This window comes from Rhinatrema bivittatum, chromosome 17 (assembly GCF_901001135.1).
Source record: "Rhinatrema bivittatum chromosome 17, aRhiBiv1.1, whole genome shotgun sequence".
NCBI classification, from domain to species: domain Eukaryota; kingdom Metazoa; phylum Chordata; class Amphibia; order Gymnophiona; family Rhinatrematidae; genus Rhinatrema; species Rhinatrema bivittatum.
The window spans coordinates 8,304,867-8,327,539 of NC_042631.1; the positions used below are offsets into that span (position 1 = coordinate 8,304,867).

At 46.9% G+C, this 22,673-nt stretch overlaps 1 protein-coding gene across 1 annotated transcript in view; it reads right to left on the bottom strand.

Annotated features, from left to right (window-relative positions):
- Positions 1-6,545: 6,545 nt before the first annotated feature.
- Positions 6,546-22,673, bottom strand: part of NUP160 (nucleoporin 160) — a 43,369-nt gene continuing 27,241 nt past the window's right edge. The window contains exons 32-36 of the mRNA XM_029582571.1: positions 17,043-17,144; positions 15,855-15,996; positions 13,684-13,809; positions 8,331-8,435; positions 6,546-7,220 (exon numbers count right to left, since the gene is read on the bottom strand). Coding sequence (XP_029438431.1) covers positions 7,128-7,220; positions 8,331-8,435; positions 13,684-13,809; positions 15,855-15,996; positions 17,043-17,144 — 568 coding nt within the window. The 3' untranslated portion in view covers positions 6,546-7,127. The remainder of the gene's footprint in view (positions 7,221-8,330; positions 8,436-13,683; positions 13,810-15,854; positions 15,997-17,042; positions 17,145-22,673) is intronic.

The following is a 22,673-nucleotide window of genomic DNA, read 5'->3' on the forward strand; positions in this document are numbered from 1 at the left end:
TGCTCTTTTTGTTTTCAGCCTATAGTTCAGGGTGCACAGAGTACACTGGGACAAACTGTAATCACATGTGAGTGAAAAAAGATGAGAATTACATTTTAGCTCAAATTTTCTTTACTTGTGTGGTAAAAATGGCAAACTCCTGCTACAGTAAGCTAATGAATTAAAATGCATCAGGCATTTAAAGCGTGCCATCATAAAAACGTGCACATGAAACTGCAAAGGCACACAAGACAGATGCAAAGTTAGCATCTTTGGAGCAGGCATGAGAACATCCCTGCCCCTAAAACTGCAACCCTTAGCACAATTGTCACCATTCTGCAAAAGTCTCCATGGTGAACCGAGAAGCGGTGGTAGGCCTGATTGACCAACTGACGCATAGTAAATCACCTGGACCGGATGGTATACACCCCAGGGTTCTGAAGGAACTAAAAGATGAAATTTCAGACCTATTAGTAAAAATTGGTAACCTATCATTAAAATCATCCATTCTACCTGAAGACTGGAGGGTGGCTAATGTAACCCCAATATTTAAAAAGGGCTCCAGGGGTGATCCGGGAAACTAGAGACCGGTTAGCCTGACTTCAGTGCCAGGAAAAATAGTGGAAAGTGTTCTAAACATCAAAATCACAGAACATATAGAAAGACATAGTTTAATGGAACAAAGTCAGCATGGCTTTACCCAGGGCAAGTCTTGCCTCACAAATCTGCTTCACTTTTTTTTTTTGAAGGAGTTAAACATGTGGATAAAGGTGAACCGGTAGATGTAGTGTACTTGGATTTTCAGAAGGCGTTTGACCAAGTTCCTCATGAGAGGCTTCTAGGAAAAGTAAAAAGTCATGGGATAGGTGGCAATGTCCTTCCGTGGAGTACAAACTGCCTAAAAGACAGGAAACCGAGAGTAGGATTAAATGCACAATTTTCTCAGTGGAAGGGAGTGGATAGTGGAGTGCCTCAGGGATCTGTATTGGGACCTTTACTTTTCAATATATTTATAAATGATCTGGAAAGAAATATGATGAGTGAGAATCAAATTTGCAGATGATACAAAATTGTTCAGAGTAGTTAAATCACAAGCAGATTGTGATAAATTGCAGGAAGACCTTGTGAGACTGGAAAATTGGGCATAAAAATGGCAGATGAAATTTAATGTGGATAAGTGCAAGGTGATGCATATAGGGAAAAATAACCCATGCTAAAGTTAAACAATGTTGGGTTGTAGCACCTAATATGGAACCTAAGAAAGAGATCTAGGTGTCATAGTGGATAACACATTGAAATCGTCAGTACAGTGTGCTGCGGCAGTCAAAAAAGCAAACAGAATGTTGGGAATTATTAGAAAAGGAATGATGAATAAAACGGAAAATGTCATAATGCCTCTGTATTGCTCCATGGTGAGACCGCACCTTGAATACTGTGTACAATTCTGGTCGCCGCATCTCAAAAAAGATATAATTGCGATGGAGAAGGTACAGAGAAGGGCAACCAAAAATAGAGGGAATGGAACAGCTCCCCTATGAGGAAAGACTAAAGAGGTTAGGACTTTTCAGCTTGGAGAAGAGATGGCTGAGGGGGGATATGATAGAGGTGTTTAAAATCATGAGAAGTCTAGAACGGGTAGATGTGAATCGGTTATTTACTCTTTCGGATAATAGAAAGACTAGGGGGCACTCCATGAAGTTAGCATGTGACACATTTAAAACTAATCGGAGAAAGTTCTTTTTCACTCAACGCACAATTAAACCCTGGAATTTGTTGCCAGAGGATGTGGTTAGTGCAGTTAGTATAGCTGTGTTTAAAAAAGAATTGGATAAGTTCTTGGAGGAGAAGTCCATTACCTGCTATTAAGTTCACTTAGAGAATAGCCACTGCCATTAGCAATGGGAACATGGAATAGACTTAGTTTTTGGGCACTTGCCCGGTTCTTATGGCTTGGATTGGCCACTGTTGGAAACAGGATGCTAGGCTTGATGGACCCTTCGTCTGACCCAGTATGGCATGTTCTTATGATAAATTACAGGAGGACCTTGAGAGACTGGAAAATTGGGCATCCAAATGGCAGATGAAATTGAATGTGGATAAATGCAAGGTGATGCATATAGGGAAAAATAACCCAAGCTGTAGTTACACGATCTTAGGTGCCATATTAGGAGCCACCACCCAAGAAAGATCTAGGCGTCATAGTGTGGATAATACTTTTGAAATCGTCAGCTCAATGTACTGTGGCAGTCAAAAAAGCAAATAGAATGTTTATTTATTTATTTATTTAACAGTTTTTTATACCGACCTTCATAGTAAATTACCATATCGGATCGGTTTACAATTTAACAAAGGGAAAAACTGGAGTAACAAATTCACGTAAACGAAAGATAACAGTAAGTAGGAATAAGTCAAAGTTACAATCAACAGGGGGAGAGAACTTGGAAGCTTGCAATCAGCTGGAAAGAAGAAAGGCCGGTAAAAGGAATTTTACCATAGAATGTACAAGTTAAAAACTTAAGGACGGTGCTTTAACCTGAATGTTGGGAATTATTAGAAAGGGAATGGTGAATAAAACAGAAAATGTCATAATGGCTCTGTATCGCTCCATGGTGAGAACACACCTTGAATACTGTGTACAATTCTGGTCACCGCATCTCAACAGAGATGGAGAAGATACAGAGAAGGGTGGCTAAAATGATAAAGGGGATGGAACTGCTCCCCTATGAGGAAAGACTAAAGAGGTTAGGACTTTTCAGCTTGGAGAAGAGACGACTGAGGGGGGATATGATAGAGATGTTTAAAATCATGAGAGGTCTAGAACGGGTAGATGTGAATCGGTTATTCACACTTTCAGATAATAGAAGGACTAGGGGGCACTCCATGAAGTTAGCGTGTGGCACATTTAAAACTAATCGGAGAAAGTTCTTTTTCACTCAACGCACAATTAAACTCTGGAATTTGTTGCCAGAGGATGTGGTTAGTGCAGTTAGTGTAGCTGTGTTTAAAAAAGAATTGGATAAGTTCTTGGAGGAGAAGTCCATTACCTGACTTAGAAAATAGCCACTGCTATTATGAACAGCAGTAGCGTGGGATATACTTAGTTTTCGGGTACTTGTAGCCTGGATTAGCCATTGTTGGAAACAGGATGCTGGGCTTATTGGACCTTCGGTCTGACCCAGTATGTCAATTTCTTATGTTCTTAGCTGTCAAAGTGGCTCTGGCACAGGAGTCCCCCACTGCTGATCCTGTTTTACTGAGTCAAGAGGTGGGGGCTGGTGTTTTAGTCTATAGTGCTGTGCCAGCATGGTCCAAGACTCAAGGTTCCTGGGTGCTGGACTCTGGTCTCCTTGGTGCAGGGTGGACCATCACGCCTGGGAGCTACAGGCCTTGGACCACACCAGCACAGGAGAGCACCGTAGCTTAACACGAGCCCCAGCAAGCTGAGTGACTTCACCTCTGACCCAGCAGTAAAATTCCAAATACAAAGTTAAGCCTAAGGCTTTAATATAGATCCTTCATTACCATGGGACTGACCTGGAAGAGCACACTGTGCTGTGCACTAAAATCCTTATTAATCATGAACAAAGTTACACAGAAATGGAAGTAGATTTGTGCTCAGCCTAGCACACCTTTATTATACACTGTGTCTCAAGGCTTCAGCTTTCCGGGTAACTCTCTCCTACGTTGCTCTTTACTGCACTTAAATATACGGATTAGAACCATCCTGCTGCTTGTCACATGGTCACTCACTTCCTACAGCCAAGATTTATGCACCACCTTTCTGAAACAAATCATCCTGGCTAGGTGGCTTCTGAAGTTCAGCTTCTCGGGTTTCGTCTAGTTTCACAGCTGGAAGGCCCTGATTTTCCACCTTTCCCTCCTGTCTGCTATAAGTTGGTATCTCTCGAGGTTCCAGTTTTGGGTCTTTCGCTAGGGCTGCTCTGAGACACCATTTCCTCTGTTCTTGTATGCCAAGGACACTGCGTTCCGCTCTCCTCATAGCCCTGTCTTGTTCAAGCTCCGTCCTTTTCAACGCCAGGCTATGGGCGAGTGCTGCTCGTGTCCTTTGCAGACTTTTACAATAATGTTCTGGGCCGTCTTCAATGGGCCTTCCTTTTGGTCTCTAAACCGCTAAGGTAGGTTTACAATATAGCATCCCTCATCCTTCTGTGCACACTTCGTAGCCAACCTCTGCCTCTTATGATACCTTGCTCTAGTATAACTATGATATTGCATCTGTTCCTCTTCCTTTGCCCTTTTTGATTTTCTATTATTGAGGGGTTTCCTGCTTATTCTTCTAAACAGAAGTAGCTTAAAGACTCTATAAATAAAGGACAAGAACAAAAGTATTGCAGTGGGGCACAGAAACCACATTGGCATTTAACTTTATTTTGCAATTGCAAAAACCTAGCTGCCCCAGTGTGATGCAGACTGCTCATGCTCTGATCATGCAGTGTAGCCTTCTGGGAAGTAAAGGAGATAGATGAAGTACATCCAGGCCGGGCACCATCAAACTACAGTAACTGTGCTCAGGCAACTTCTTATAAAAGGAGCACAGAAGAAAGTGCTGCCCTGTCAGCTCTCCTGAGCAACTTTATTTTTTGTAACCTGGCTCCAGTTGGATCATAGCTTTATCACTCTAGGTGGCTCCACAGCCAGTCCGGTTTTCAGGATCTCTACAGTGAATATGCAGGCAAAACTTGCATCTCTCTCTCCACTGCATGCACCTGTACCTCGGGCATATTCAGTGCGTATCTCCTGAACACCCAGCTGCATGGCAGGAGGCAGGTTTGCACATCAAGATTTAAAAAAAAAAAAAAAGTGTGCACAGGAAGAAATGGAAAACAAAACAGGCTAAGAATTTAGCAAACACTCAACTTCACAGTTCAAATTCTGTAAAGCTAGTGTGCTTTGTTCTGGCTGTGCTTAAAACTCCTTCTGAATCCTTTCCGAAAATGCTTTTATTTTGGGAGCAGAGGTGAAGGTGGTGGCCCCCGTATAAAATCATCACCCTTAGAATAATTGTCCCTTTTATATCGGATTTCATAGCGCAGACTGACTCCTCTGCCAACCAGCACAGCACTAAAATAAGAGAGGAAGAGACACAGCATTTAGGTTTGTGAGAAGGTGGCTGGATCAGGTGCAGTTCTCACATTGTGGTCCTATAAAATTTGACTCTGTTCTTGTTCTAAAAGCCTTATGCAATAAAGCCTTTTCCCCATAAGCAACAGAGGATGGAAAACCAGTTTTAAATAGCAGGCACCAAGCTCCAGCGACAGGCTCTCCTCCCTCTAATCACCCAGCGTGGCCTGTTTTATTGTTAACCTCCTTTTGACAAGTTCAGAACAGGGCCCCCCTGACCCTTCTCCACAGCGTTGATCCACGGGGGGACAGCGAGGGAGGGGAGGCTCTGTGCTCACTAGGAACAGCATTGCCTGCTGCCCCGTGGAGGCAACAGGGCTGCCGTCTCCTCTAACCCCCCCCCGGGGCCTCAAGAAGCCGCCGTGGAGGTTCCTTCCTCACCAGAGGCCCAGCTGGCACACAGAGAGGCGAGGCCCCATCACCTCATAGCACAGGCCGGACACTTTCCTGCGCTCCGTGGGAGGTGCCATGCTTCTCCTGCGGACAAAAATAACCACTGCTGCAATCACCGCAGTGTTGCCCCGGATCCCCGGTGCTGCAGCCAGGCCGTGCTCTTCCCCTCTCGCCCTCCGTACCCGGCTCAGGCACAGCTGACTGATCGGGCCATGCACTCAAAACTTTTTTTTTTTTTTTTTTTTTAAAGCAACAGCAACCAAGAAGTCCAGAGAAAAAGAGAAAGATAGACTTTCCTGCTTTTGGCTGCTCTTGGCGAGGAGGTCTAGGAGCAAGGGGACCAGGACCCTTGCCTGTCCCTCGCTCTGGAAGTCGAGGGCTGAGTCAGGGAACTCCAAGCCGAGGGCTGGTCCATGAGGGAACCTAACACTTCAGGGAGCACCACTCTTCACCAACTGCTTAAATTCTTCTTATCTATTTATTTATTTTTTGTAATAAACTCCAGACTGCAGGTTTGCACCTCTACCATCTGCTGGAGACAGAGAAGCACTGAAGGGACTGCAGGTGGCGCTCACAAGGAGCAGTGCCTGAAAAGTTTTTCTTCATTCGTTGCCTTTATCCGCTGGTACGGATACAAAGCCCACTTATCTGGATTGATCTGGGGCATGAACAGGAAACAGCTGATAACTTCGCTGTGAACAGCCTAATTCAGACCTGGTTTGTATCTGCAGCAGACTCCAGGCTGTGCAGGGGGACCCTGCTGAAGTAGCTTTTCTTTCTATTTCTCATACTGCACAGGGTGTGTGGATTTGCAGGGGCTGAGGAGAAAGCCATGTACATATTTTCTTACATGATTACTAAGTCTGATTTGTATGTGACAAATGTAATGGGGTTTGGTAATATTTAAGAACTATATGCATACACAGGTTCCATGAATACAGCAATGTGCTGAAAGCAAAGGCTGTGAATGTGTTTCTAAACAGAATCTCCCTTTCTATGCTTTAATCGGAAGAAACTAATTCATACATACCTATTAACAAAGTTGTACGTTTAATAGAGGTCATACAGCACAATAAATAAAAAGATACAAGGATGAATGTGATAGTTTCCATTTACAACACAGAGGAGAAAGATAAGTTTAGGTAAAAATGTTAGCTGAAGTGGAAAAAGTATTAAAAAAACCCAAAAAACCCACTTCAAAAACCAAACAAAAACAGAAAATCTACAGAATCCCACATAAATACAAAGCAGGGTTTACAAGCACAATAACACAAAACAGAGAGCAGTCGAGTGTGTGTATTTACAATCTGAAACGTTTCCAATGCATTAACAAAAATAAACTCTACCGGCCTTTGAAGATCAGATCCACCAACAGCTAATTAAGACATTTTTGAAAAAATATAACTCTGTAAAACATTAGCACCATCAGCAATATGCTAGGCCTCCATCCCACTTCACCACTGATGTGACAGCCAAATTGAGTTTGAATTGCACACATGATTTACAGTTTTCTACAACTGTCTCCTAAATTCGGTTTCCGAAGGAGTCAGGAAGTTTTCTAAGGGTTTGGTATTGAACCCTGCCAGGCACAGACAAAGCGCAGATACTTCAAGTCACCGCTTATTGCAACGATATAACATATCACGTGTCGCCATATCAACCTTCTGGAGATAATCACGGAGTTTCTCCTGCAGCTTCTGGTATGCCTGGAAAGGAACAGATTTAATGATTCCCGCCACCTCCTTCACCTTTTCCCTGAAAGATGACAGGACTTTCTTTCCCTCCGTTCCCTAAAATCCAAGGCTACCAACAAAGCCACACATTTACCTGCCCCTACAAACATGAGTCTGACCTCTCTGGCTAGGGACGTAATCAGAAGCTAGGCCTAGGTGGACTGCAGGTTCTCGCACATCATGAGACAGCAACAACCGTGAGAACATGAGAGATAAACAACAGAGGTGCGGAATGACAAGAAAGCCAGCCGTGTTGGGATACCGTCTGCGTTTCCCAAAACAACGTTTCAGATGGGCAGATGAATGAAGGGTATAACTGAGGGGGAGAAGAATTTTGCAATCCTGAGTAACTAGAAGCAACAGAGCTGTACTGCTTTTGTGACAAGAGAGAGAGAGAATGACATTGCTATATTGCTGTAACTATTGCCTTTGCTCTAATACTTTGCGGCATTGCCTTCTGACGACCACATAATAAACACTGCTGACTCAGAGTGCGGTGCTTTGCGTTTAACAGATCCTGACAGAAGGAGCCTGCAGGATGTTGGTTTGGGTTGTGTTTTCAGGGTGAAGGGGGGGGGGGGATACTGCTCCTGACTGAGTTTCAGAGTAGTGAATTCCCCCAAGGAAGGGAACCCTGGGGGATCCTGATGTTGTGTTTTGCTGCAAGCACAGTGTTAACCTACAACACCTCTGGCCCCCAACACACACACAAACTGCAAACCACTTTTCCTTCCCTCCTCATCAATCCAAGGGCTCCATCCTCTCCGTATTATCCAGGTAAATCATTTACTGTAAGATGCTATTACTATACCCCCCCCCCCCAAAAAAAATGGAGTGGAGTAGCAGCCTAGTGGTTAGCACAGGGTCCATATCCCACATCTCCCATGAATACTCCTTGTTGCCTTAGGCAAGTCATTTCATCCTGCACGGCCCCAGGTTGCTGGTGCTCTGGGAGAGGGACCTACCTAATTCTACCTGAATTGTAACTTGGAAAGGTGAGCGAGTGAATGCAAAATACAAATCTTCTCCCCATTCCTGGTTCCATGGTATAAAGACTGTATACAGAGTCTGAGCAACACTTACTGATGTGTTGTGCAGGTTGGCGGGATTTTCTGCTAATACCCAAAGCAGATGGTCAATGGCGGAGTAAGGGAGCCATACCATTGGGGAGGTTGCAGAAAGCGGGTGCTAAAAAAGAAATGAAACAGTTTGAATAGTCACAGGAAGCACAACTGCCTCCTCACAATATCTGCACATTTCAAAAAGGATGAAGCTCTTCTCTCCAGCATTTCTTCAATACTATTAGTTTATTTTATTCCATTTGACATTCCGCATTTCCCATTATAATTCTTAAAGGAAACCTGGTTCTTACCTGCTAATTTTCATTCCTGTAATACCACAGAGATCAGTCAGGACAAGTGAGTTTTGCATCCCTACAGCAGAGGGAGGCAGAGAACAAAAACGTAAGGCACTGCTACATCTGAGAGGGCCACCTGCAGTCCCTCAGAATTGACCTGTATCCAAGCCACATACCCAAGGTGAACCCGAAAACCCAGGGTTGGAACCACCTGAACTGAAGACCAACATACCTCCAGCCAAAAACCAGTTTGAAAATCGCTTCACTCAAAAAACAAAACACAACTTATGAACTGTGTGAAAACATTTCTGATAAACAGTGAAGAAATCCACCATGAAATTCAGTCTTTCGGCAAAAATGGGGCAGGAACAAAAATTAGTAGGTAGGAACCAGTTTTCCTTTCCTGTTCAAACCCAGATCAGTCCAGACAAGTGGGATGTACCTAAGCACCCCTATACCGGGCAGGAACCCGAAAGACCTGCTCTCAACACACTTTCACCGAAAGTCACATTCTCTTGTGCTCTAACATCCAACTGGTAATGTTTGGTGAAAGCAAGCAAAGAGAACCACACCGCAGCTCTGCATATCTCTTGGGGAGACACTAACTGACACACTGCCTAAGAGGCCGTCTGCGCTCTAATCGAATGTGCCTTGAGACCCATCAGAATTGCACGACCCTTACAAATACAGGCCAAGCAAAGCCTCTTTCAGCCAATGGGCCAACGTAGCCTTTGACGCATTCTCCCCTTTTTTCGTTCCAATGAACACCACAAAGAGATGATCCAATCGTCGAAAGCTATTAGTAACCTTCAAACAGCGCAACAGAGTGCGACAGACATTGAAAAGATGAAAGTCCCTATCCTGCGCAGAATCGCTAAACCACTCTGGAAATGCAGGCAATTCAACTGTCTGATTCACATGGAAAGCAGAAACCATTTTTGGCAAAAAAAAAAAAGAGATGGAACTGTATGCAATCAGAAAAAAACAGAGCCTGAAGCTCCGAAATCCTCCGAGCTGAACAAATAGCAATCAGAAATACCGTCTTCAACATAAGGTCCTTCAAAGAAGTTCGTCTTAAAGGCTCAAAAGGCGCTCCACAGAGAACCTGCAAAACTAAGTTGAGGTTCCAATCTGGACACACCTTCTGAACTGGAGGTCGTAAAATGTTTAATCCTCTTCATGAAACAAATTACATCGTGATGAGAGGCCAAAGTCCTTCCCCGCAATTTGCCTCTCAGACAACTCAAGGCTGCAACCTGGACACAGAGCGAACTATAGGCCAGGCCCTTAGACAAGCCCTGCTGCAGAAAGGACAAAATGTGCGGGACTCCCACTGACAGAGGACTAAGCTGTTGCTGAAGACACCAAGCCTCAAAAGCTTTCCAACCCCTGATATATGCCATACATGTAGAAGGCTGCCTAGCCTGCAGCAGAGCGGAAATTACCAGTTACTGAGGGACTGCAAGTGGCACACTCTCTTATGTAGCAGTGTCCAAAGTTTTTGTTCTCTGACTCCATCTGCTGGTGGGGATACACAACCCACTGGTCTGGAATGATCTGAGTATGTACAGGAACTTGGAGATAGCGCCACACTGCCCTGCTGGTGTCGAACCAGACTCCCAAATATTCCAAGGACTGGGAGGGCTTGAGACTGCTTTTCTTTAGGTTTACAACCCAACTGAGTTCCTGAAGCAAGGAGCTCACCCTGTTGGTCATTCGAAAACTCTCGCCCACGGATTTGGCCCAGATCAACCAGTCATCCAAGTATGGGTGCACCAGGATTCGCTCTTTTCTCAACACTGCCACTGCCACTACCACCACCATAATCTTGAAATGTTCTGGGGGCGGTAGCTAGGCCAAAGGGCAGTGCCCGGAACTGATAATGGTGACCCAGTACCGCAAATCATAAGAAACCGTGTTCTTGATGGATTGGAATATATAGGTAGGCCTCTGATAGGTCCAGGGAGGCTGTAGGGTTTCCATGGGGAAATGATTAACTTTTAGATGTCGGTTGACGCTCTTGAGGTCCAGGATGGGGCAAAAGGAACCTTCCTTTTTGGGTACGATGAAATAGATGGAATAACGATCTGTACTTTCCTGGGGCACAGGTATGGGGATTATAGCCCTCATCCTGAACAGCCTTAAAAGAGTAGTCTCCACTGTCCGCTTCTTGTGCTGGGAGTGGAAAGGAGACATCAGAGTATGTCCCGAGCAGTGCTGTGAAATTCCAGCACACATCCTTCTCGTATGACCTCCAGTATCCATTTGTGTGAAGTGATCTAGACCCACCTCTGGTAGAAGAGGGACAGTCGACCCCCTATGTCCTTGTTCAGAGGGTGGGTTGGCAAAATTTCACTGGGGGGTTTGGGACGAACTTGAACCTGAGCCCGCCCCTCCATTGAGCTGTCGACTACGAAAGGATTGAGACCTTCCAAAAGGCTGAGACCTCTGAAATGTTGAGTTTCTGTAGGGGCGAAGTGTTGGGAGCCCCTGGATTGACTCCTCAAAGGCGAGGGGCACTGTAACTGCTTTCTCTTATCTTCTTGTAGCCAGGGAACTGGAGATTTGCCCCATTTACTGGCCAGCTCTTCCAATTAGCTTCTGAAAAGGAGTGATCCTTTAAAAGGCATCTTTGTAAGATTTGCCTTGGAGATTGCATCTGCTGACCAATTCCACTGCCAGAGCTGTCTTCTGGCTGCCACCTCTGGCCGAAGTACAGACTAGATCCAAGCCCATGTCTGTTAAAAGGCAGCAGCAGGTTCCATAACCGCTCTGGAATTCACCCCCGAGTCAACCACCTCCTTAGAGGAGTAGGCATAAACGAGCAACCAGGGCACAACAAGAAGCAATCTATAAGGTCATTGCTACTGTGTCAAAGGCCTGTTTAAGGATGGGCTCCATCCATCTATCGTGCGCATCCTTTAAGGCCGCGCCTCCCTCCACTGGGATAGTTGTTCGCTTAGAGACTGCACAGACCACAGCATCCACTTTAGGGAAATACAAATGTTCTCTCGCTGCCGAATCCAGTGGGTATAGAGCTTCTAACGCTCTGTCTTCTTTAAAATTTGCTTCTGGGGCATCCCATTCCAGGTCAATCAACTCCTGGATGGCTTCCAGTACTGGAAAGTAGCAAGAGGCTTTCTGTAGGGAAATCAGAATGGTTCCGTCAGAGTCCGCACCAAGAACTCCCAGCATCTTCAGGGTCTGGGAAACCAGGGTCGGCAATTTGTCTCTATGGAAAAGCTGTAACATGGTCCAATATGGTTCTAAACCAGGGGGAATTTCCCCATCTTCAAAGAAATCTGTATCCTCCTCTTTGACTGTGCTGTCCAGGTCCCTGCCAGGGATACCCTTGGTAAGGCTAGGCATGCCTCAAGGTCTGATAGGATGGGAGAGGGAGGGCTTACCAGCTGAGGTTCTATCCGGACAGGGGCAAGTGATGTAGTAGACTACGCTTGTATGAAGGCTTGAAGGCCTTGGAAAAATTCCACCCAAGACAAGGCAGCTGGGTCCATGCCTAGCCCAGGAGGTACTGGGATAGGTGCCGCTGAATTTCCCTCTCCCATGGATGACCCAGTCCCGGGGGTACTCAGATCTGAGTACTTCCAGTTAAGCCTGTGGCTAACCCATCCTCTGAATGGGAAGAGCCGGGCTTAGCAAAGTCAGGGGAGGCCAACTCTCCCTGGGCTTCCTCACAGTGCTGACATAAGTTGGAATCCAGGTCAGACTGTGAAGCCCTAATATGACAAGAAGCGGAGAGTGAAAGATGCTTATGTTTCTTGGCTGCCGGAGACATTGGTGGTGGTACCTGTGTGTTCTGTTGGCTCGCGCTTAAAATTTATTGTGCACAGATTTTGGGCTCTTAGGTGGGACGTGGCGAGTTGCACACACAGCCCATGCACCCGGCTTTACCAGTATCCTGCGCTTAGTAGGTTGTGCACGTGCGCAGAGCCGACGCAGTGCATGTACCGACGTTCTATGGCGGGCAAAGTGGCGCGTGCAAGATGGCGCGCCTCTGTGGCCTACCACGCAGTGTGCTGACCAAGCCTAGAGCGGGGCCTAGCCCACCGGGAGGGTCCGCTTAACCCGCTCGGAAGCCCACTTTCCCTTACCCCCCCAACAGGTTCGGGAATGATGTCGGTATGACACACCGAGCAAGGAGACCAGAGGCAATCTTACCGAAACACCTCCAAATCTTCTTGCTTTTTTTTTTTTTCTAAACTTACCTGGGCTCAGTGCTTACCGGCTGAGTACACAGACAGTCTCCGGCTGTGGGGGGGGGAAGAGGGCTTTGGCCATCACCGCTGCGCTCGGCTTCCTGCACCCGCTGCCTTTCAGCTGCTTAAGCAGCAAAGTCCGTGCCGGGAACCGGCTACCGGACCAAGGCCCACCTCAGAGATCTCAGAAATCGCCTCAGGAATTCTCAACTGGGGGAGGGACCTTTAGGTATCACTGCAGGAGAGAGAGGCTCAATTTTTTCTCCAGTTTAAATGTAGAACTTCTCCTTCCAAAAAGTCCAGCAATCCCCATAGGGAGAAGTACGTCCACCATCTGCTGGACACGGAGGAATACTGAAGGGCTGAGGTCACTGCAGGGCTGTATCTAGGGTGACGTCAGCTTTGAAATCTTGATGCCGTCTCCATCTGCCGGCAGGGAAGCATATCCCATTGGTCCTGAGTCTATCTGGCTACATGCTAGGAAAATACATATATTTTTTGCATCTCAATTGCTAGGGCCCTACTCTGAGGGAGGGCCAGCTAGTCCCTCACCTCCGAGGTCTCTGAAGTTTTTTTTTTCCTTTTCAGCCTACAAGGCTGCAGTCCACAGCACAGGATGTTCGCCTGCCACCTCCTGGAGACCAAGAATACTGGCAGGCTGGTATCAGCAGAGATACGTGTAAGGAGTGACATCAGCGAGCCTCTTGATCTCTGTCTTCACCTGCTGGTTGGTGTGGATGAAAAGGAATAATCATTTGTCCTATGTTCCAAACAAGACCACAATTAGGTTTCCATTTAGAGGAACTCAGAGTAAAAGGGCAGCACACACAAAACAGAAGGCAGTCACTAACGCACCACTCACCTCAATACCAAAATACTGGTGTCCTTTTCCCAGCAGTGCATCCAGATATTCTAAAACCAAATCAGAGGCCTCTGCCAAAAGGTCATAGTTCAAATAGAGGCGCAGCAGCTCCGCAGCATCCACTGCCTGTAAATTAAAAAGCCTGCTCAGGATCATTGGGGTGGGTTAGTTTAACATTAGGTATTCTTCTTAGTATATTTGTAAGATATTAATAAATTGACATACCAGCAGATATATCAAGGCTGGGAGCTACAGATCAGGCTTTGCTTTGGGACAGACTTGGACACCTTGGTCCTAGGGAGGGGTTCAGCTGTATGGCATGACAACATGTGCAGGCTGGATCGTAACGGCCTAATTTTAAAGGGCCGACTAGCATTAAAACCAGGATACATGCACGTGGCCGGGCCACAGCCACGCACGTCTCTCCCAGTACGCGCCAAAGCCTGGCTTGGGAAAAAAAAAAACAGGTGGGCCAGGGGTGGCGTGAGCGGGCTGGGACAGCGCCATTGGGAGGTGTCCTGCTGAAGCGCACGCCGGCAGCCAGCAGGCCCACGCAACCTACTACTGCTCCGGAGAGCAGGTAAGTATAGAAACAAACCAACAAACAAAAAAAAAGTTAGAGGGATTTTAGGGGTCAGGGAGGATAGGGGGAAAAGGGAGGCAGGTTAGCTAAGGGGGTTTAGGAAGTTCCCTCCCAGTCCGCTCCTTTACTGGTGCAGACTGGGAGGGAACTGGGGAAAGGTTCTATCATGTCGCCATGCGCTTCCTAGAAACATTTACCCCCCTTACACGTGAGTCAGCACATGTGTGCGTGTTATAAGATCGGCGCGCACATTTACCTTTTAGGTTCTCACAGTGCAAGACTTGGGGTTACAGATTAAAGCTGCAATCTGTGCATTGCTGGATGGAAGATAGTTGCTATAAAACCTTGGCACGGAGATGCAGGTTACTACTACTAGTGTGCACTTTCTTTGTTTTTTTTCTACTCTAGTTTACTCAATAAGCTTTCTTCCTATTTCTTAGGGCATGTGGCGAGGGGTGAAATTGGGATTTAAGATTATACTTGTAGGGCGTGTTGTACGCTAAGACCGACATTTGTTATTTCAATTAAGATTTAATAAAGTTTTAGAATTTAAAAAAAGGAAGAGGGAGTTTTGACAGGGTTCAAAGGTTACAAACGATAGGACTCTGGTGCCTCAGCCTTATCCTTTCCTGTCCCTCACTACCTTAGGGCAGTGCATGTGCTGTCAAAATGAGCTTGCGTAAAGCACAAGGGTCACAATTCAAGAGATCTCCAAACCACAAGTTGGGAATCTCTTAGGTGAGTAATGAATGAGGCACTAGTAGACTTTTGTGCTTATTTTGTTTCCATACATTCATTAAAAATGCAGCATCTATAATTTTTCACTCTTTTCAGCATAAAGATAAATGTGGTCTTAAAGCTAATTTACAGTAGAGAAAATGACATCAGCTTATAAAATACAGCCTGGGAAAAGGCATGCTGGGAGTTGTAGTCCACCCAGGGTTCCTTGGTATTGGAAAGATGGACATTTTTAAGAACATAGAAATGTGAGGGCACAAAAAGACCTTATGGCCTATCCTGTCTGCCCATCCACGCAACTAATTCAGTTTACAATTCTGGAAGGAAAAAACAAGATGCTTCTTCTGTCCTGCTGGCTAAAATAATAAAACTGTTCTGACACCACAGCCTGGACTGATCCGGGTACGTAAAGGGAATGCGTAATACTGCTCTCTAGTCAAATGCCTTGAGTGCCCTGGATATGGGGTCAGTTTTGAACTGAAAGAGCATGCATCAGGCCTACTCAAGATAAGCATTGCTGCTGAGAAACATTACATTTTGTTATAAGAAAACTATGATACAGGCATGCCCTTTTATAAGGCTCTATGATTATAAGTGCAGAATGAAATGGAGAATGTGGATACCTCAGCTTATGGATTACAGCAGGGCTAACTTTTGAGACTGTTTCTGTAAGGTTGGTGGTGCTCACATTACCTTCCTAACATATGTCCCTTGTTTTAAAACAGACACTGATAAAAGCTACAGAAGTGCAAAACAGCAAGGAGACAAATCCATGAAGTAAATGAGAGAGGAATTTTGCTTCAGTATCTGTATACCCTGCCGGGCCATGGCCAGAAGCATCCAGACTCACCTTGTAACTGTTAATCAGCCAGTTGGGCAATGGTACACCGTGAGAGAGCAGCTGATTGATGATGCAGCGGTGATACTGATTATTCTGGGACTTGTATTTAGTCAGATAGGACGACAAGAGACGCCAGGCTTCATCAGTCGCACTACGTCACACAAAAATTAGAAAAAAAAGTTATCACTCATTTCCCCCCCCCAATTTAAAGCACCACTCAATCAGGCTGATACAGTACAGTGCGCTCAAGCCGCACATTTTACTTTCAGAAATTAGCGCCTACCCAAAGGAAGGCGTTAGTTTCTGCCGGCACCAGGAAAGTGCAAAGAAAAGCAGTAAAAACTGCTTTTCTGTACTCCCTCCGACTTAATATCATGGCAATATTAAGTCGGAGGTCCCAAAAGTTAAAAATAATAATAAAAAAAAAAATTTAAAAATCGGCCCGCGGCTTGAAAACCGGACGCTCAATTTTGGCGGCGTCCGGTTTCCGAACCCATGGCTGTCAGCGGGTTTGAGAACCGACGCCGGCAAAATTGAGCGTCGGCTGTCAAACTCGCTGACAGCCGCCTTTTTTTTACTGAGGGCCCTAATTTGAATATTTTTTTTAGTGAATCACGCGCACAGGAGAGCGGGCGCTCGCCTGCTCTCCCGCAAACTTTACTGTATCAGCCTGAATGTGAGTTAAACAGCTGCATATGTTCCAGTACACCAATTCCTGCCAAAGCATGGAAGTGTTTATTCTACTGGCTATTAAGGCAGTCTGGAAGCATCTCTTTAGGCTCTAGGGCCTGCCCCATTTTTCTTCCTATACGCTCAGAAATCTTAGATGAGCTCATTTGGCAAATTAAAAAGAGAACCCTCTCTACCATACAGTCAATAAGCACTGGGAAAATATTATTGCAGCGACTACACTGCAGCAGGCAGCATTCAGCAAGCCACACTGCTTAAACAGCTGACAGCCCACTCCCTATCAGAGGCAGCATAACAGCAACTGGACTGTGGGAGGGGGAGGAACTTTTGTGACTTTCTACAAAATTCATAAGATGTGCTGGGGTGGTCCTTACAGCAAAGCTGTACACACAATGATATTCAACACTTCTTAACCTAAAAGTATAAAGTCTATGTGAACTGTAACAAATTAGTTAAGAACAAAACATTTAGAGATACGGTAAATGTCCAGAGACTAGAAAAATATACCTGGACTCCTTGGTAGTGATAACGGTCGAGAGCTGATTTGCTGCAAGCCACTCCCAAGCTTCTGCCTGCACTGCCTCCCCACCAGACTGCAGCTTGATACACCTACAGACAATGAGCGTATCAGACACAGGTTAAACCTTGCACAGGCAGCCTGCAAGCCAGTCTATAGCTGCAAGAGGAAAACTGGTTCTTAGCTGCTAATTTTCAGTCCTGTATTATCACAGATCAGTCCAGACAAGTGGGTTTATGCATCCCTTCCAGCAGATGGAGGCAGATAAACGTTTGAGGCATTGTTACATATCAGAGTGCACCACCTGCAGGCCCCTCAGTCCCCAAGACAAGATTAATTTTTAAACCCCTCTATTGGGCGACAGTAATAGTGGGGCTGGAAACCCCCCTCAACTGGAGCTCTAACAAGTCCTAACCAACGTATCTGAAAACTATGTACACACTGCCAAACAGCACCGAGAAAGAAAAAGCTTGTGCAGGAAAATCAGTCTTTCGGCATCGACGGATTGGAATATGGACTGATCAGAGGTATTACAGGAATGAAAATTAGCAGATAAGAACCAATTTTCCTTTCCTGAACATACCCAGATCAGACCAGACAAGTGGGATGTACCCAAGCATTACTAAACTGGGCGGGAACCCGAAAGACCTGCACGCAGAACACTCTCACCAGAGTCTTGTGCCCTCACATCCAGCTGGTATTGTCTGGTGAAAGTATGAATCGAGGACCACATTGCAGCCCTACAAACCTCCTGGGGTGACAGGAGCCGACTCTCAGCCCAGGACATGTGGAATGCACCCTAAGCCCCACAGGCACCTGGCGACCTTTACAAATATAAGCCGAGCAAATTGCCTCCTTAAGCCATCAAGTGTTGGTAGCCTATGAGGCCTTGTCTCTTCTCTTTACTCCACCAAAAAGTACAGAAAGGTGATCAGACCGGAGAAACTCATTCGTAACCTCCAAATACCGCAACAGGAACCGCCGCATGTCTAAAAAGTGTAGCTCCCTGTCCTGCAGGGAACCTCTCGACCATTCCGGAAACCCCGGAAGCTCCACCAACTGATTAAGATGAAACGAGGACACCACCTTCGGCAAAAAGGAGGGAACCATTTGCAATGTGACCTTTTCATTGTAAATCCTCAAAAACGGATCCCTACAGAACAAAGCCTGCAATGCCGAAATCTGTCCAGCAGAACAGACGGCTACCAGAAACACCGCCTTCAGAGTTAAATCCTTCAACGTCGCTCTCCGCACTGGCTAGAACAGGGCCCCACAAAACCCCCATAGAATTATGTTGAGACTCCAAGCAGGATATAATTTTCCGAATCAGTGGTCGAAAATGTTTCACCCTCCTTTAGGAAACTAATCGTATCCAGGTGAGCGGCCAGAGACCTTCCTCGCCACTTTCCCCTGAGGAAGCCCAAGGCAGACACCTGCACGTGGAGCAAACTGTAGGCTAGCCCCTTAGCCAACCCTTCTTGCAAAAATTCCAAAATATGGGGAAATCCAACAGGGGGTCTAATTACCGATGCAAACACCATGACTCAAAAACCCTCCAGACCCTGACATACGCCAAGGACGTGGAAGGCCTCCAGGCCTGAGGGAGCATTGGCAATGACCTGTTCCGAATAACCTTTCAGTCGTAGCAGCCACCGCCTCTCAAAAGCCAAGCTGTGAGACAGAAGCAATCCTCCCGAACTGAGAAAATGGGCCCCTGATGTAGTAACCCTGGAAGATGGACCAGTCTGAGGGGCTCCTTCACCGCGAGCTGTACTAGATCTGCGAACCACAGATGATGTGGCCACTCCGGCGCCAGCAGCACCACCATTCCAGGATGCACCTCTATGCGCCTCAGAACCCAACCGATGAGGGGCCAAGAAGGGAACACGTACAAAAGAACCACTGTTGGCCAAGGACAACAGAGCATCCAGGCCCACTAAGCAGACCTCCCTTCTGCGACTGAAAAACTTGTCTTCGCGTTGCTTCGAGTCGCCATGAGATCCAGCTGGGGAACGCCCCACCTGGCACAGATGTGATTCCAAGCTTCCTGAGACAACTTCCATTCCTCTGGGTCCAGTTGTTGCCTGCTGAGGAAATCTGTCTGCACATTGTCGACACCAGTCAAGTCATACCCTCAAGATGGCGCTCCTCCCACGCAAACAAATGTAGAGCTTCAGCGCCAACATCTGACTCTTTGTTCTGCCTTGGCAATTAATATATGCCACCCACTCCCTGACCAGTGGAAGGAAGACTTCCAGGGCTCGGACCACCCTCGAGACAATTGATGGACTAGGACTTCTCCCCTGGAGACCAAAGCTCTTGAGCCGAGTGACCCAAGCACACCGCCCCCCCAATCCGTGAGACTGATATCCGTAGTGAGCACCACCCAGACCGGTGGCTCCAGAACCACTCCCTTTTCCAAACTGCGATGTGACAGCCACCATGATAGACTGGATCTGGATTCTCGTAGAAGGGACAAATGCAGTGGTACTCCTCGAATACTGGATTCCACCTGGATAGGAGCATGTGTTGAAGAGGTTACAAATGCGTGAATGCCCATGGCACCAAATCCAACGTGGACGCCACGGGCCTCAGAACTTGAAATAGTCCCACACTGTTGGAACCGAGAGCCGCAGAACACACACTATCTACGCCTGTAGCTTTACCATGTGGTCCGCCGACAGGAATATCCTGCCCCTTTGAGTATCGAAGAGGGCCCCCAGATATTCCAAGGATTGAGTTGGTGCCAGGTGTCTTTTTGCCATGTTTATGATCCAACCCAGAGACCTTAAGGTGTTCATCACTCTCTGAAGGGACTGCTTGCATTCCTCCATCAACTTCGCCCGAATAAGCCAATCGTCCACGTACGGATGCATCAAAATTCCGTCCTTGTGCAGAGCCACTGCTACTGCCTCCATCACTTTGGTGAAAGTTTGTGGCGAGGTTGCCAAGCTGAAGAGAGCAGCCCTGAACTGAAAATGCTGCCCCAGCACCATGAACCAAAGAAACCTCTGATGTTCTTCCCAAATAGGAATATGCAGGCACACTTCTGTCAGATCTAGGGATGCCAGGAGCTCTCCCTTGCGAACTCCCGCAATGACTGTGCGCAACGGCTCCATCCAAAATTGCAGAACCCGAAGGGCCCGGTTCACCTTCTGCAGATCGAGAATGGGACGAAATGTGCCCTCCTTTTTGGGGAACACAAAAGTAAATGGAGTACCTTCCCTGCCTTTGTTCCCTCTGCAGAACAGAGACTATGGCATGCAACTCTACAAGCCTCCCTTGCGCCTTCTACACAGGAACGGGCTAGCCTGGCTTCAGTGAGTTGACTTTCCACCACCATCTCTGGAAGACCTGCGGACTCCACAAAAGAACTGTTGATGACCCCCACCCTGTTTTGAAGCTGCACCGGCGGAGGTCTTGACTGACCGAAACATGAGTGAAGACCTTTCCAGCCCGGGCTCGGGCTGGAAAGTCTTCTTACTGGTTCTCCTATCCTCCGGCAACCGGTTCCCTTTCGATTAGCACAACATCTTCATTAGCTGATCCAAACCCTCCCCAAAGAGAAGCTTCCCGCCTCAACCGGACAAGGCAGAACTCACTAGGATTCTCAAAAAAAACAAAACAAAACAAAAACAAAAGAAACCTCCGGGATGAAGGCTCAAAAGGAAAAGATTGCTGTAAAAAAAAGGAAAGCTGCAAAACTGCAGGATTCACACCCTCTGCCATCTGCTGGAGACAAAGAAATACTGAGGAACTGCAGGGGGCATTGGGGTTTATGATGCAGTGTCAGCAAAGCTTTTCTCTGTCTCCATCTGCTGGCAGGGGGGAATGAACCCAGGAGTCTGGACTGATCCGCGCACCAAATCAAACAGAGCATCTGCTACATAAGCCACCCCTGGCTCCAGGCGGGCCGACTGCAATGCACTGCCTTCTCCAGTCGCCACTTGTTCCTGGGCCTTCTGCACCCAACACAGACAAGCTCTCTGCATCAAGCTGGCACAAATAGCAGACACCTCAAGCATCCGCTTCAGCTGGATTTCCAACTTGTGGTCCTGTACATCCTTTAGGGCGGCAGAACCAGCCACTGGAATAGTTGTCTTCTTTTTCACTGCCGAGTCCATTTTGACTGCCGAGTCTCTTCCCTCAGGGGGTAAAGCTTAGCCATAGCCCTACCCCCCTTCAGAGCCACCGCCGGACCTTCTTAGGCAATAGGAAGGCACTTGGAGGACCCCTCAGTCCGCCCAGACCGGATTCACTCCCTCATTATTTGATTCCTCCTGAGTCACCTTAATCCCCAATTCCTCCAAGACCTGGGGATTAAGGGGCCTCAGCTCCTCCCTCTTAAAACAGACCACCCTAGGATTGTCCTGCTCCGAAATCGGAAATTCTTCCAGATCAGAGTCATCCTTAGCATCCTGCATTGGGGGGGGGTCGCAACCGTAGCCACATCCGGATCAGACGCTTGCTGATCCAGAAGGTCCTCCTGCGGCTCTTCTGAATCCGCCCGACTTAGTCCCAGGCGGGTCCCTCTGTAGGACCCTATCTTACACTTCTTACCCATGGGGGTGAGGCGATCTTTCCTTTGGACGCTTCCCCCCGTTCCCTTCCTTGTCAGGAAGGCCTTAGGCATGAGGAGCACAACAGCCCCAGGGTCATCCATCCCCTGCCTCCGCAGGATGAAAGTAGAATCCCCTCCTCCATCAGGAGTTTCCCGTGCCACAGAAGAGAAGGGTGGGGGTAATCTCTGTCTCTGGTGACCACGAGCCCCTGCCTGGGATCTGCTGCGGGATAGGCCACCGCTGCGGCGGCCCCTGCCGACCTGAGACTTCCTCCCCTCCCCCCCCCCCCCCAGACTGCAGGTTTGCACCTCTACCATCTGCTGGAGACAGAGAAATACTGAGGGATTGTAGGTGGCACCCTCAGATATGTAGCAGTGCCTCAAAGTTTGTTCTCTGACTCCATCTGCTCTCCATCTTGTCTGGACTGATCTGGGTATGATCAGGAACTCTAAGATAGCCACTGAAGATGCCCACCTATCTTATTTCAGAGGCAACTTGTAATAATGTGCAACATTTACAAACGTGTATATAGCGAGATCAAATAAGTCTTTTTATACTATTCAAGACTGACATTTTGTTTACAACATCTCTCCACTGTCCTGATGATGGCTCTCTCTGGTCACCTTTCTGGCCCTTGCCCGAATTTGTCCTGGTCACTCATCCCTTTCAGACTCCAACTCCCAGACATTCTACAGCCAGAAATGACCTCCTGATGATGCTTCATATTACACCATGGCTCTGTTTAATTGCATCCTCCCTCCCTCAGAGCACAATAGGGTTTGCTCTGAGGTCAACAAAGAAAGACTAAGGAAAGTTTCAAACATCTTTCTTTGTTACTCTTCAGGACCAAATAGAGCTAGCCCTCCTTGATTCAGTGGTGCTTCTTTCCTATGCTAACAGTTCAGGACAACATTTCGTCTATTCTATCGTTACCCCTGCTTCATTGCTTTTGGTAAGTACCGTTAATGGTTTTCCGAAAAATTGAGTCATTTCTGTTCATCGTGCATTGCGTTGAAATGGATAAACTCTTATTCTGCTGTTTTTCAAGCCTGCCATCAT